We start from the raw sequence: 16,892 nt of genomic DNA on the forward strand, positions 1-16,892 counted from the left end.
GTGTGTGTGTGTGTGTGTGTGTGTGTGTGTGTGTGTGTGTGAACTGAGCATGTGCTCACTTTTGCTGCAGCTCATAAACCACTGCTACTTAGTGCTTTGTGCATTAACTAATTTCACTGTCAGGCCCGAATTTTTGACCAACAACAGCGTGATATTCTTCTGCGGTTTGTATGGGAGGTAGTTAGGCAGCTTTTTATCTTTCCCTTACTCTTAATTCATTAGCAAACAGCTCTGCGCGGTGCTTTTCAAATTTTCATCCCCATCATTACCATTTGGTCTCTTTAGGATGAAAAAATATTGTATTCTGCTAGTTGTGGCAGTTCACTGACGTTGTGCAAATCTTTAAAAAAATCTATTAAATATTAAATGCTCCCCCCTTATGTTTTATGAAAGAGACATATTCTAAATGTCTTGAGCATCATTTTTCACACATTTTCCTGTAACACAGCCAACAATATTTAAAGTATAAAACTGAAAAAGCATCTTTGATTTAATGTACTCATCAAATGTTAGAGCACTGAAGAAACCTGCTACACCATATCAGCAGGAGTCTGCAGGAAAGGAAGAAAGGCTAGAGCGCAGGAATCCAGCAATAGGAGTAAAAAGCTCAAGGAAAAGAGACGAAGCATGTTGCGTGCACACTGCTTGGGGACTGGTGGTTGATTGTGCTTTTCCTCCATTTTGGCTGTGGCTCAGTCCGAGCCCCGGGAACAGTGCCCAGACAGGGAGGAGGGGGAAGCGAAGAAATGGGACATAGATGGGAAACAAAAAGAATGACAGAGACAGACTAAGATCGGGAAGCGGTCTCTGAAATAAAGATGGAAATGAAATGGTGCAGTGTTACCAGTTTAATTGAAAATTAGAGAGTAGCATATTGCCGCCCATGAAGAGACGAGTGGAAGAGAGAATGTGAGTGACGGGGAAAGAGTAAGGATAGAGCAATGTGTAAAGGGCATACTGCCCAGTTCACCAGTGTGAAGGAAACAATATGGCTCCAGTTTCTTCTGCTCAGCCATTCTGAACTGCTGAATTCATTTTTTGTGCATGTGTATGTATGCATCTGTGTGTTTTTGTATCTGTGTCTGTATGCGCATGTGCATGTGGACAAGAGTGCCGATATGTGTGTTTGTGTTGCTGTGTGTGTTTAGCTTTTTGGCAGTCTGTGCTCCAGATGCACAGGGTTGTTATTGTGTAGCGACATATTAAATGGTTGAAGGAGACATTTCCTGCTAGCAGAATAGGATCTCCTCCTCTCCCCTCTTCTCTCTGCTCTCTAGTAGACAATTACAGGATAGGATCTGCTCTCCTGGCTCAGCTGGGATTTGAAAAGCTTACATGAATATCTCAAAATTAGCAGGAAGCTCTTAAAGCAAGAAAAGACTTTCTCTCCATGAGCTAAATTGGCATGATGTCTTTCCTAGTCTTTCCAAGACTGCTCTTTTTAACTGACACGCAAGCACAAATGGTCCTTTCTTTTTATAGACCTTACTTTGCTCTTTATTTTCCTTGACATTTCTCACCTGACTCTTTCTCCCTCTCTCCTCTTCCAGATGTTCCCAGTAAGCGGAGGTATAAACGTCGCGAAGTGGAACAGATCCAGAAGGACGTAAGGAGGATGCATTCTCTGAACTTTGAGCATGTGCAGAAGATCCTTCGTGCCAAGCGCCTGCAGCGACAAGCCAAAACAGGAAACAATGTCATCAAAAGACGACCCGGACGACCCAGAAAACAACCTCTGGAGGAACCGGAGCCGACCAAGACGAGGAAGGAAGATTGGGCTGAGGTTCGAGGCTTGGACATGCTGGCTAGCAGGAGAAGTGATGAGAGGACTCTGGGGATGCCTGTTCTGGAGAGGTGCGATAACCTGCCAGGCAGACACAGCCTCAGGCCGAGTCTGACCCCCGAGCCTCTGGAGTTCTCCAGTCACGATTCCATCTCAGCAACTATTGAGACTGTGGTGCATCAAGCGCGGTCTGTGAATCCGCTGGCCAAAGGGGGGAAACGCAAAGGAAGGGGCCTCAGCAGGGACGAACTGTGGGCTCCCTCCAGTCAGTAGACTCGCAGGAGAAAGCACCTCCAGCAGAACTGGAGAGCAGTTAACGGAGGCAGTGTTTCAAGCCTATCAGATGCAGTGCCCTTAATCTTGGGACTCCTTGGTGCACTTTGACTTGTTTCTCCTCTCTGATTTGTCGTGAGGAATACAGTGGGTTGGTGGAGCAGGAGGAGGGAACACTGCTGGTGCCATCCCTCAGTTTGCTACACCCAACCAGACATGGGCCTTTCAAAGATTCATTGGACCTTTATTTACAATGGCACTATATGGTACTATTTGATACTGAATCTGATGCTCTAAAACTGTGTGGTACTTATGATAGTGTAGGATATTATGTGACTCTTTATGTATCTGATACAGTGATGTGTATGGTACTTTATGATACTGTATCTGAATGTGGCTTCAGCCATATATTTACCAGCAAGGGGAGGGGGGAATGGTTAATATAAAACTGTGCAGCTCTGCTTATTTTTGCCTTTCTGAGGAAGCTTGTCAAAAACATGTGGAATAATAACTTCAGTAATTAAGCCACCTTACCCTATTACTTCCCCTGTTTTGCTCCCATTCATCTATACCTTCCTAGTGTCCTCGCTCCCTTTGAGAAGTAACTGATACTTCCTGGCAGCTCCGCACTCGTGGTCCCCCTCCCTGCTTGACGCTCACCCCAATTCTTTAGCCCTCCCTGGTGCCTGCCGCTTAAATCCATCCCCCTTTGTCCTCTCACCTATTCCCACTAATGTTTTACATCTCCATTTCTTGAGCTCCCTCAACCTACCCGCTGTGTCATTTTTTTCCCTCTCTCCCTGCTCAGGCCTCTCCTGGGCAGTGACATAAAGGCAATATGGTGGGTTAGACTGTCCCAGACTGTACATAGAAACAAAGTCCACTGTTGCCTGCCTTGTACAATGGGAAAACCAGCTCATAGATGTGTACTGGCACACAGTATATTAAATAGAATTGTTGTACCATAGACAATGAAAGTGTGTATTGTTTTATAACCAAAAAAACAGACATGGGTGTGACTCAAGACAAGCTTGTTTTCAGACAGACAAGAACCACATGTATTCATTCATACACTCATTATTGTGTTTATAAACAGGGGGCATTGCATACAGGAGGAATATCAGGTGTATTTTTGGTAAACCTTAAAAAATTGGTTAAATGCACTATTAAAAAAGACAACAACAAAAAAAAGACATACACTTTCATCAATCAAATGCAGCACTTACATGCTTGTTCCAGCCTTATGTTTCGGCATTCGACGGTGTGGTTATCCAGTCCAGAGACCATACATTATTTTAATCAAATTGTATATGCAGGCTGCGCAGCCAAAAGCGTCAAACCGAAGCCCGCCGAGTCTGAATTGGACAGTTCAGCAGAAGAGGGCTCACACAGTCAGTGTTTTGAAAAAGCTAATCCCAGTCTTTCTACTTAACATAATTTTCAATCCATATCCTTGGAAAAATATTTTTGGAAAGTAAATCCAGTATTTAGATTTAGAAACCAAAGTCTCAGTATTCAGTGTATAATTTAAAAGTATCTAAATCAGAGTTTGACAAACTCTCCACCATGTTGGCACCAATGTAAAGCATTCCTATGTGCACTGTAGAATGTAGCCATCTTGGATATTTTTTATTTTTTTTTGCGTGTGTCAATATGTTAAACCTTTGTTAAACTCTATCGACAGTATCTGTGGCTTTGGGTAGTGGTTGGTATTTTCTCGATTAGGTGTTTCTGAATAATAAGCAATGGATCAGTGTTTCTTTGGCAACCTTGTTGAAATTTTGTTTCAGGAGATTCTGTTTTGTTCGGCCGGGGGTGGGATTCTCAGTTGCAGCAGTTCGACTTGTGCCTTATGTTTCTTTCTCTCACAAATTACCATTTGACCTGAGGAATATGAAGCGGCAAGGAGTGCCCCAGACAACGACCCAAAATGTTCATGATTGTGCAAATGACACGTGTGTCTTATTCACGAGAACCCCGAAACTGCCGGCGTCCCTTCACAACTTCCATAGTTAGCATCTTCTGTCGCTGGACACTGCTGTCTGGTGTCTCCCAGCTTCCTCCTGGTTTATTTTCTGACTCATATCATCATAACAGAGGTAGAAGGGCTGGACTGAAGGAGCTATTATATTACTGTTTTAAATCCGCATCATATACCTACCTACATACTGCTATAGCAGCGGAGGTGGACAGTGTATCAGATGTGTCTCCATCCAGTGATATTGATTGTACCCAGAGTCTTAGATATATAATTAAACACCACTTACTCTGCCCAGTAAATAATGAGAGATATAACTGATTATATACTTGGCAAAGGAGGAACAGCCGAGATTTTTATGGAAATCACGTTCTCGTACATTGTTGTTTGCTATGCATCAGGCCATGCCTGGCAGTGACCTTAAAAGGAATTTCTGTTCTGGGTCCACCCTTCGACAAAGAGAAATAAGTGGTCTTATTTACTCAATAAATTGAATTCATGTATCAAGAATTGTGAATAATACCAGTAATAATTTGTAATAAGTTGTGCAGAAAGTGACTATCATCTCATGAAAACTATAGTGACTGCAGCTCTATGCAGTACAGCCTTAACCAGATGTAAAACTACAGTATTAATGTGTCTGTTGTAAATAGTGTTAGTATGTCCATCCTGCATGGATACCAGTTAGGCTCAGCTATGCTGGGACTGTCTCCTCAAACCACAGTAGACCTTATCTCTCTATCAAGGCTGCTCAAGACCCAAGGAACTATTGAGAAAAATGACAACCTCAAGTGATTTTAATATTTGACAAATTCCACTGCCTATTGACAGTTGCGGCTCCGGCCGGCTAAATTACACTGAATGCTAAAACGATTTGCCTTACCGCGCTTTTTAAAAGTTGAGGATAGAAGCCCCAACGTCGTGCACTCGACCAAAAATAGGAAATCCCGGCTGACTTGTAGCTACTTTGCCTGCGGCCAGCTTGGGCAGCGCCGTAGCAGTGAGTAAGTAAGAGGGTTGTTTTGTTCGGGGAGCTCTCAGAGGAAATAGCCAAAAATACACTCACCCTGATGTTAGTGTGCTTAACCTTGCTTTGCTAGGTGGGTCTGCAGTCTGTTGTGGCAAAGATGGGGTCTAGAAATGTGAGGCGGTGAGGTGTAGAGGATACACACTTGGCAGCTTACTCCTTCATACTGTGGTCAGTCAGCGGTCTCTGATGCTAGAGTTAAAGACCCCAGGTGTTGTCTGTCCTGTCTGTCTCTCCTACCAGCCAATGCTTCGGTGCCTTCTAACACTGACAAGTATTGTCCTAATCCAGAGCTTTCACTCTACACAGAGACTGCAGAGGGGATGTGGTTATGTATAGGGTTCAAGGTCACTGTTGTTGTGATGTACTTAGCAGCCAATCTGGACCGGTGGCTACAGGAGGCCCCTAAACACTGATGTAAGGATCCCTTACCTCGTCTTTGGCTTCAGCACCAAGGGCGGCGCAGCAGTGTTTGACCTTACGTTAGCGGTTTGGGGTGTATTTCCTGTAGTCTGCATTTACCACTTCAACACAGCAACTAGGATGAGAGATAATGGCACCTAAGTTTTGATTTCGCCCCTCGTTCAATATGTAGCGTGCTTTGATGTGCATCCTACACATGGAGCAAGGGGGTCGTGTGGAACAGAGCCTCATAAATGTACATGTAGTCATCCTCACAGCATACGTTACCATTTCTAAGCTATAATGTTCGAAGCTGAAAGTGCAGATGAAGCATTGAGAAAACCAATAAATGTACTTCTTTAGAGCACAAAGTGAGCTCTTCTAACAGTGTGGGCATATTTTAGTTTGTATACATAGTGTATTTGAGCCTTTTTCTAGAGTGGGTTTCCTTTATTTGCATGCTCAACTTGATTGTATGCATAAATATTTTAGACAAGCCGAAAGTTGAATTTCAATTGAATTTGAAGGAAGACTTGTACATTGTTTGATATGTTTCTTTTTGTAATGAATTTTTTAATTCATGAAACATTTTTGTACATTGTATGAATATTAAAAACTGCAAATATTTGACATATAGAGTAAATACTAGAGGCGCATGCATATGCATATATCCTTCACAGTATGTATGTGTAAAATGTACACATATATTTTGTATTTGCATTTGCTGGCATACAGATATGTGTCTTAAGCACATATATACCTGTAATATATATGTATATCCATGTCTGCTGGCATGCTTTTGGTCATGTTTATCTTTCATGATCTTGTAGGTTTCTTTTTTTTGTTATTATTTCTCTTTCCTCAAAAAGAAAGGCTCATTCTTTTGCTACCCTTCTGTTGGCTGGCAGCGTTGAGCACTTATTACGAAGAACTACAGTTCAAGTTGTTCATGTTATCCATTGTGTGAAATAATAAATGACTTTATTGACAGTTGATGGGATCATTTGCTTCTTTCTGGTTAAGACCGTATCGCATTCGATTTTCCGATCTGGCTGATTTTGTGATGAGAGCCAGGTGCTTCGTGGGTGTGTGTGAGTGTGTGTGCAGCATGCATGTGCACGTAACGTGTGAGGGGAGTGCGATGACAGGGGACTTGCTGCACTGTTGGTGCTGAATGTCAGATGGTCTCGGTGAATGAGTACTACTCTACAATGTGTCGAGGTTAAACGAGAGGGAATCCTCTCATCAGATTATAGCACAGCCTCATTCAGTCTCACACACACACACACACATACCTACACACTCTTACTCTTGTACTTGTTCATTAACCAAGCCTACATCTCTAAATCCTCACTGCACTAGCCCATCAGTGTTAGTTCTAGGTGGGCTGGGCTGCAGGCTGCTCTGTTATTGGACAGAACTGAGTGGGAAGTGCCCCACTATTGGCTGCTGCCAACTAGTAAAATTCTTCTGTTACCATGGTTGCAGGGTGAGCTGCCCAAATGTGTCTCAGTGTATCTTGTAGTGCTGATTGAACCGTTCGCACCGCCGGTGTTGTGGTAAAAAAAAAAAAAAAAAAATCTCCCCCTTCATTTGATGGCAGTCAAGGCTGCAGTGGTGCTGCACCCAAATCACTCACTACTGATGCCTGTAAATGAGCCCACGGCCCCACTCCACCCTCTGCACAGGAGGATGAGATAGATCACAGTGAAAAAAAAAAAAAAAAGAACAGCGAAACACATCCTGTATGATGGATGTACTCTCAAGCAGAAGCTACAATTAAAGGAGGGAAAAGAGAATCATCAATCTGATGATACGTGGATTTTCTCACAGGGTTTAGTGTCAAACCGCGGTTTACTCTGAGACACTGTGGTTGACTACATAAAACACATGCAATATTATCAATGATTGGATGAATGCCCGTGATAATTAAAAGTCATCTGGCTGAAATGGGCAGACAATAACTTCAGTGATATTACTTCAAAAAGGGAAATTGGAGCTTTCAAAGGGCACCAGCTTCCTCCAGTGTATCCATGCAGAGAAATACTAGCGTGATAACTACAGCTCTGCCCATACGAATATATATATATATATATATATATATATATATATATATATATATGGAGCCACCATCCTGGACGAAAGAAAGAAAACCACTGGGAATTTCTGTCACAGGTACTTTTTGGTATTCCTGTCTTATTGCTCCACACTGTATCTAAAACTTTTCTGTTTCATGACAGTTCTGTGAAGGCTGATCTGTTTATGCCGAATTATTCCAGTAAAAATATTTTGACTGCTGCCACTGTGGCCCACCTGTTTGCACAGGAGACCTTTAAGTCACTTCTGCAGGGGCCATCCCAGACCATTTCCTGGGTGACATTCCCATTACACTCAGTCTCCAACTTTCCTGTCCAATAGAGCCTAAAAATCCTAAAACACACCTTTTTCTTTTTTCTTTTTTTTTTGAGTAAAAATAAAAAGTTTACCAAAATTTTGGGAGGCTTGCATCAGTGTCATGCTGATGGTATTTGAAGATAAAGACTGTCCTGGAAATGCAGGGCTAAATACTTGAACTCATGGAGTGTAGGAGGAGAACATGTTTTATGAATTGTGGTTTGTAGCAGAGGCTGAAGGTTTACTATTCTCAAACTTAAACAAAAGGCTCAAAAATTTGGGAGGATCTTCCTCCCAACCCTGTGTAGGTCCACCCTTTTGTGGAATGTAGATTTGGGGTTGAGGGAGAAGCACAGGCTTCTTAAAATATGCATAAATCAAGTTGACCAGCAGTTTTTAATTTCTAGGGTAATCTACTTAGTTCTTCTGACTTTAGATTGTCTCTTTGCAGACTATAGATTTTCTTGCAGGCAAAACTGACCATTTGTAATAACTTTAATATTTTACAGATTGTAATTTGTAATGTGTTGAATTGTTTTTCTCATGATCCAAAAGCTGTGCGTGTTGAGCATGAGCTTGCTTTGGTGATAGTGGTTTTTGGTAGTATTGTGATTGTGATCTCGGCTTGCTGATTTTTCTTCCTAAAGTCTCACCAACTCCTCAAATCAGTGTTTTAACCCCACTTGTATTCATGCGGCAAAGAAGCAAGTCTGTTGGAAGAAAAAGTACAGAAAGTATTTTCTTTTTCATACCAACATCTGCAGCACAATCGTCCTAACTAACTGTAAACTAAAACAGCTGCTTGTGTCGTCTTCTATTCACGTCCATATTTATGCAAACCAAAGCAGCCTTTGTACCTCTGGAACTTTTATTTTCATGTTTTAAGCCTAAAATAATTTAAAACATATTTTCATACACATATACCACTTGGTGACAGTGTGCTGTAGTGGTTAGCACTGCTGTTTAATAGCAGGCCTGGGGCATTTACTGTGAAATCCGTATGTTCTCCATCTGCCTATGTGGGTTTCCTCCAGGTGCTTGTGTTTCCTCCCACAGGCCAAAGCCATGCATGTTAGGTTTATTGGTAATTCTAAATTGACTGTAGGCTTCGAATTGATAGTTTGTGGTTGTCTCTATCTTTGTGTGATGGACTGCAGTTGCCAACCACTTACCCATTCAGTTTGACTTAGTATGGATGTGTGTTTCAGAAAATTGATGGCTGGGTATATATAGCCTTAAGATATTGTTAATGTGGTCTAATATGTAGTGACACAAGTGGCTTCAGGAAGTTTTCTATAGCAAGTCCTCTATTTTTGACCAGTTTTAAAGGAGCACTTACACTATGCATTACATTAATGTCAAATGACTATTGATAAACATGGATAACCTGGCGTCCCCTTAGATTTTAGTTTATTAAGTTCTCATTGATTTGTGTTACTTTCTCATGTCTTATATATGATGCTGTGTGAATGTCAAAACACTTAGTTTAAGATTTTAACTAGACCTTGAGATCCATTGAATGACTTCCATCTTTTATATACAGTCTATGATATCTCAGTGTCTTTATGCCTCACATGAGCAAAACACGGAGTTGTATTCAACCAGCAGCCCATCACAATCTTCAATGAAAAACAAGACCATCCCCACACCCCCCAAAAAAGGCAAAAGACTGCATTGACACCATACTGCCATTTAATTAGATCCCTGTGCAGTGTTTTATCAGTAAGCCATGCATTAGTGCATATCAGACACCTTGAAGGTTGCAGGATAATTACTTTTTTATGTTAGTAAAATGTTTTTTTGTAATCACTCTTAACCATTTTTTGCTTTAGTTATTGAGTTATAGTGCCCTTTTCTTACGTTGCATGAATCACTGTGGCACATATTCACCCCGCTTTATGCTGTGATAACCTCCAGCTTCATAATTACCAGACAAACTCAAGAGTAATGATTCGATCATCTAACATTTGACAAGAAAGAGAATATGTGCATTTACCAAAATGTTGATCTGCTTCCAAAATATTTCTAATAAACATCAAAGCCTAATACTACAAATACAAAAATCTTCATGGTGAGATTCAAACCGCAGAGCCAGATTTGTTGAAAATCAGTTTTGTTGACCTGAGTCAAGATGCACGAGTGATTGCCAATGAATATCAGTGTCTGTTTGAAGCACATCCAAAGCCACACAGACCACCAACAACAGACAGAGTCATAAATTTACAACAGATAGCCTTGCAGTCCAGGCCAACTAACTAGGAAGCCTGCCGTAACCAAGCATCCTCTCAATTTATCTCTGTTGGTGTTTTCAGAGGATGACTGTTGCTTGTGTTTATGAAGATGGATAGAGCAGGCAACATCTAAAGCACCTCCTTCCTCCCTCCTTCCCTCCTCTTCTCTTCTCCTCTGCACAGCGATGGGAGACACCATCTGGTGGTGAAACGTATCAGTGCGACTACAGTCCCCTCAAAAGCCTTCATGTCACATCCACAGGACAGAGAGCAACAACTAACTCGCTGCGGTTACAGCAGAAAATGTGGCAGTTGAACAAATGCACTTTGTGTAGCAGAGAACAGGGAAGATGCAATGCTATTTTTAAGGATTTAAAGGATAAAACTCTGCCCTGTGACCTGAAGGACTCACACCTGCAGTGCTTTGCTCAGTGATCCACTTGAGAGATCAGTGCAGGAATTACTGCAGCTGAACGATGGTTCGGTGTGTGTGCGCGCGCTGGTGTGTGTGCGAGCGCTGGTGTGTGTGTGGGGTGCAAACAGAAAATAACACCAGAGACATGACAAAGTGCGTTCTGCATGGAGCCGGCCACTGTTGCCACGGTGACAGTGTGACTCAGAGCAGTTTGATGTAGGTGCCCTGTTTTCTGTGTGTGTGTGTGTGTGTGTGTGTGTGTGTGTGTGTGTGTGTGTGTGTGTGTATAAGCATTTTCCTGCATATACAGTATGTAAATGTTTTCATATACGGTTGCAGTTTGTGTGCTTTGTGAAAGACGGGGGGAAAAAAACTGACAAAATTTCCTCTGTGCTGAGAGTAATTTCCACCTCTCTCATGTCTCCTTGGTCACAGTTAGAGTCTTTGTTAGCAGATTGGCTCTGCCTGAGTCTTATTAATGATGCCAACACTTAGGTAATGTGCCTTTTTGATGAGAGTAGGCCACTTAATCTCACTATTTAGACTCCATCTCACACACACACACACACACACACACACACACACACACACACACACACACACACGCCTCCCTCTCAATCCTCCTAATAAGCCTCCTCTTGTCTCCTGTAATTTGGCAGATGAGTCTATTATATGATACAGTCATATTTTATTAATGGACCCCCATAGTGAACACATACACCCCTTAGTGGATGAGATTATGTGGCGCACGGGGAGCGGTGTCTCAGTTTTAAAAAATGATTTCAACTCCTCTGTTAGTTTTCATCTGCGTCGCCCGTCTGCTGCGTTGTTAGTGTTGGGCTGGAAGGCAGAACCACAGGCATTTCTGCTGAAGCTGGCACTGTTCCTCCACACTTCATTACACTTCCATCAGCCCCGTGATAGCACGGAACAGTGCAAGCTTCAAAAGGCCGAAAACAGCAAAATAAAATACAACATTCAATTATTAACTTTAACATTTCTTGGATTTAAAAAAAAAAGAGAAAGAAGATTTTTGTTCCATGTCTCTGTCTCTCGTTGTCTCTCCCACTTCTGCAGAGCTGTGCAGATAATTCATACCATATGTTTCAACAGTGCCAGGCAATTCGAGCGGCAGTGGTGAAGCACGCTCATCCAAGACAAATTTTCTCCAATGCTATATTGCTTCAATGATATATTGTCTTACAAATTTGGGAGTGCATCAACTTTTCCTCTATGTGACTAAGTTCATTTAGAGTCTATGGCCACACAGAAGGCCTCTGTGTAAGTGTGCTTTGCACCAAATTGTAGTGTCATCAACCAAAGTCATGAGAAAATATTTTCTTGATATTCTTGATATATCAAATTAAACATTTCTAGAATTCAGAATTTGTCTCAAATGCTATCAAATGTTGGTGATATTTTTAGCAGTTTATTATATACAGTTGCTAAAAAGCCAATACAGAAAGAAGTGAATCTGAGAGCATTTGCATTACAGCATTCTTTCTCATTTTTTTGGGGTGGTTGTCTAGTCCTGTTGGAAGTTATGAATAGATTAAGGTCTTTATCAGGCACTCATTCCCTTCTTCTGAGATAAAGACAGGCCTGCAGTGGCTTGTCTTCTGCAAACAATGACAAGGATAAGCCATCTGATTGCTAAATTCCCAGGAAACGGTAAACCACATCTCAGCAACAATATCTGTTTGTATGTTTGTGCGTGTAATGTTATCTGACTAAACCGTCACTTTTGTGAACGCAGCCGTGCAGATTTGCATTTGGTGTCAGGAGTTACATGCTGAGAACAGGCATATGATTAAAGTCACTGGACTGGAACTGAGTGGCTGCTCATTAAATGCATGGGACAATGTTTGGTTACGTACCGACATATAGAAACATTTTCAGGCAGTCGTTAGATAAAAACACCTGTGCAGACGCTTCAGTCTGTCAACACAAGAGTCTGTGACAGAGAAGGATAGTTGAAAACAAGAGCTCTAGTCATTTTGATTTCTAGGCGAGATTTGGATATTATGTCCCCCTAACATTTGGATTTATAGTTCACAGGGTATCAGTATCACCACCGTGGGAATCCCCATTACTGTTGAGCTACTGACACACTAACTCATACAAATTCAGACTTGCACATACCAATATTATCCGCATTATAAGTTATCACAGAGTGGATTATATTACACTAATGCTAGTGGAGAACGTCAGAAACCTGGTTACTCATATGTTAATCCTCCTAGCAGTGTTAGCAACTGAACTGCAGATCAAAAAGCTTTAAATAACTCCAGGATATTTCAGAACCAGTTCCCCTCAGACACTTTTCCTTCAGTCTGTCTGCATTAGCTGGTTATTGTAGTGTAACAATGTGTGGTATGCACAGGATGTCAGCGGCAGACTTTCAAATGTCAGATTTATTAATCCCTAAGGAAATTACGTCTGTATGTATGATTAATGACAAAATACTTTCTCTCCCGTTTAATGCCCCTCCAGCTGGCGATGCCCTAGGTGGCTGTCTAGTTAGCCTATAACAAAAAGTAGCCGCACAGGGCAACATTAATGTGCAAGCAATCACGCAACATGAAAGAAATCATCCAATGCATCCAATGTTTATGGCTATTTCTGCTCTTTTTCAGAGATTCTGGTTTTTAAGAAATGCATAGACTTTCCATAAAGGGATGCACATGCACAGGATGATAGCATATGAATCAATGAAGGTAAAATACATTTCATAAATAAAATGAAAACATTTAACTCAGACAATCCGGAGCACACACTTCCTGGATAGGCTGTTGTTATGTTTAAACCACAAGGGCATGTGTCAGATAATTAGACTGAAAATAATCTTAAAGGAAGAGCATGGTTTAAAGCTCCAGACAAAAAACCCTCTAAACACTGAAGAACTGCCCAGACTTCTGTTCACCCCGCAGTCCAGAATGAATGGGCGCTTTAGTGGGTGGCTCTGAGTCAGAGGATAGAGTGGTTTGTCTACCAATAAGACGGTCGTGGTTCAATCCTCGGTTTCTCTAGTCTGCATGTAGAAGTGTCCTTGGGCGAAATAATGAACCCCAAGTTTCCCCCAATGCAATCATCTTAGTGTGAGTGCATGAAATGCTTCAAGACATAGAATAAACAACACTATGAATATATGTTTGGATTGGTGAATGTGGCTAGTGGTTAAAAAAAAAGCCCTCTGAGTGTTCAGTTAGAGTAGAAAACATCTGTATAAGTACCAGCTCACTTACCATTCAGACCCCAAATCAAAATTTCATGGTCCAAACATGTTTTTGAGACAAAAGATGTTTTGATTTCAGGCATGAGGCCGTCACCTGATAGCAGTCACCTCTGACCACCACAACCAGCTGCTTCTTATACACATGTGTAGGTTTCATCTGTGGTTATCTAATGTTTCAAACATCCAGTTATCATCTGCAAACTGGAGCTATCGAGGGAATGTGTATAAATCATTAACCAAAAAATAAGCAGAATGTTGGTTTTCCTGTAAGAAAATCTCAAATGAAACTAAATATCAAATCAAAAAGCAGGTGTATATATTTATTGTATAGCTCCACTCACTCTCTTTCACTGATGACTCTCTAATGAAAGCACTCTGCTGCAGTCCCAGCTGAATTGCAGCAAAATCTGCGACTGTGTTATTAATTAGGAAGTTGAACGACTCCTCTAGCCTGGCTCTGATGCAGTTCATTGAAAGCTAGTGGTAACAGCCACCTGTCAGTCAAAGCTGCAGAGGACCTGATTAAGCACAAGATTAAGCAGTTAAACAGTTGTTTTAATGGGGAAAATTAGCAGCAGAGACCCAGATCTGCTTTTTTTTTTTTTTTTTTTTTTTTTTTGCTGTAAACTTAACAGTGGAGTCTCACCTGTGGAGCCAGCCTCAAGTGGCCCCTCAAGGAAGTGCAGTTTCTGACAGTTTTGCACTACCTTGTTATTTTTCACCTTGGTAATTATCATGTGGGAATGAATTGTACAACTTTTGTTCCTCAATCCTGCAAAATTAGTTCTCACTGACTTTTTGGAGGATGGAAAGGAGGTCAAAGGGTTGGAAATATATGAGTGACACTGCTATAGAAAACAGTAGGTCCAGACTGACCTTTACTGCCCCAATCTGTGTAACCAGAGGTGTTTTTCCTCCCTCTTTGCCTGTTGCAGTTCCAGCCCTCCTGGGCACATTACATAACTACACTATTATTTTTCCATCCCCTGCCTCACTCTGTCTGACTGACATAGCGGGGGGAATACAGATCCAAACAAGGCAATGATAATGACTCGCTCCTTTCTTTTGATCACACTATTTGTCACATGCTCTGCTTTCTGCCTTTCTCTACTTTCTGCTATACCAAACTTTCCTTGTCTTGGTCTCATCTGTCCCACCACAAGTTGGTATGCCTTTGCACCCAATGTGGTAACGTTGCTTTCCATTAGTTCATTTCCCTTGCTTTGAGAATGCACTTGCATGCTGTGTGTACGTGTGTGTATGGACTGTCTTTGTGCATGCATGCACACATGTGCGTGTGTCTCCAGAGTCTCAGAAAAGTATTATTGTAAACATATCATTTGATGGGGAGAGTGGTTCAGGTTGTTGGCCGGCTGCCCTGCTTTCATTTGGAACAGAGCTGCCAACATCTGGACTGTGTCAACACTCACTGACAGTGTTTGTGCATACGCAAGTGTGTGTGTGTGTCTGCGTGTGTACTGGGGTCCCTGCATCAGCCCCAGAGCTGTCAGGCATTGGATGGGGAACAGATTTGCTGAGATTAATCAAAGGTGTAGCATTAATAAAAGGAACCCTCTGTCTCCATGCCTCCAAGCGGCCATTTTAAAAGCCTGGGAGAGTAGCCTTACATCCTCCAGGATGAGCAGCAGTCACAGGCAGCCTGTGCTTTTATCCCAAACAGGTAAAATATAAGAAATATAAGAAAATATAATAAATGTGAACACTCTGGAGGTGAATGCGATCTTCTGTTTATTTCTGGTTATTCTTTGGTGCTCCCTCTAGACAGTATGCTGTATTTCTTCTGGTGCCAAATGTGAAAAAAACACAAACTTTGTGCCCCCCCCCCCCCCCCCACACACACACACACACAAATTCATCTGCAACAGAAGTGTCATGTATTATTTGTTATTTATATGGTAAAAACATGCACAACCTCCCTCAATGATTTATTTAAATATAGGTCAGGATGTGCAGCCGATGCACACAGACTCATTTCTCCTCTCTGAACGCTTGTGTTCATTGTGTTCATGCATGTGCTTCTATGTGTCCCCTGAATATGTGTGCATATAGAGTGTGAGAAAAGCTGCTAATCTCCTCCACAGCTGAGGCGAAAATCTCTGTCCAGCCTTCAGTCTGGGCTGCTGGCTCTGGCTAGCCATCTGATCTGTCCTCACTGGGCTGAAGATATTTGGGTGAAGCGAGCACTGATGTTATTCCTGAGCTCTGGTTAGAGCTGGGCTGGGATGTATTTGGGTTGGCTGGCTGAGGGATGAAGCCTGTTTGCCTACCGGGGCCAAAGACTCTGCAGGGGGCCCTGCCTACTCTGCTGCACCATCCGACAGTTTAATTAGTGTTTCACTGCTGCACTCACTTACAGTCTGCACACACACATTTCCTCCTTTTCCACACGCACACACAAACACACTAGGGCATAGCTCATTAGTCTAATAAAGAGCCATTAGAAGGTTAAATGTGGGTCTCATTAAAGATTAGTCATTTACTACCATGCATAATAAGACTCTCTTGTGTGATTGTGTGATTCTGATAACTGCTCGTATTGCTGTGAAAGTGAAGACCACAGTCAATGTTAATTTACCATGCCATAGCCTGGGATTTGGCTCATCTCCTGCTGAGAGTATAAACACCATGAGAAATGGATCCAGTCACTTCCAGTCAGTGTCTGAGGGCTTAAATGTCATTACATGATGGTGTCTTTATGTTGCGGCTATGCTCTACACACTGTAAATTGTTTGAGATGATTTTGACGAGCAGTGATCCAAGGAGCTTAAAGAGGAAGAAGCTTGAGAAGGATAAGCTGTATGAAGAGGGGTCTAGATTAGCTTGAATGGATTTGGAAGCCCTTGTGGTAGCTCGCACTAAAGGCTGTATTGAAATGTCAGAGATAATAATTTTAGTTCTCTTGTTCCTGAACATCCAAGTCCTAATACCGCTGCCATCTGTTTGAGAACAGAGAAGATGACATCCATCAGCGCAAGAGAGCGAGAAAAAGAAATGTAGAGAAAGCCGCACAGATTCATAGTTGCTCTTTCCAGCCCTCATCAAGCTTATCTGATCCAAATGGCGCTTTTGTCTTAACTCGGACTCTAATAACATTATAGTCTTGGTCACGGCCACATAAAAAACAGATGAGCAT

General features: G+C 41.9%; 1 protein-coding gene across 1 annotated transcript in view; it reads left to right on the forward strand.

The window, feature by feature from the left end:
• The window catches only part of setbp1 (SET binding protein 1), a 37,885-nt gene extending 31,429 nt beyond the window's left edge, over positions 1–6,456 (forward strand). The window contains exon 7 of the mRNA XM_084945453.1: positions 1,551–6,456. Within this exon, the coding sequence (XP_084801579.1) occupies positions 1,551–2,056 (506 nt within the window). The 3' untranslated portion in view covers positions 2,057–6,456. The remainder of the gene's footprint in view (positions 1–1,550) is intronic.
• Positions 6,457–16,892: the final 10,436 nt, after the last annotated feature.

Source organism: Perissodus microlepis, chromosome 12 (genome assembly GCF_051167445.1).
Source record: "Perissodus microlepis isolate ML-2025 ecotype Zambia chromosome 12, ASM5116744v1, whole genome shotgun sequence".
NCBI classification, from domain to species: Eukaryota; Metazoa; Chordata; class Actinopteri; order Cichliformes; family Cichlidae; genus Perissodus; species Perissodus microlepis.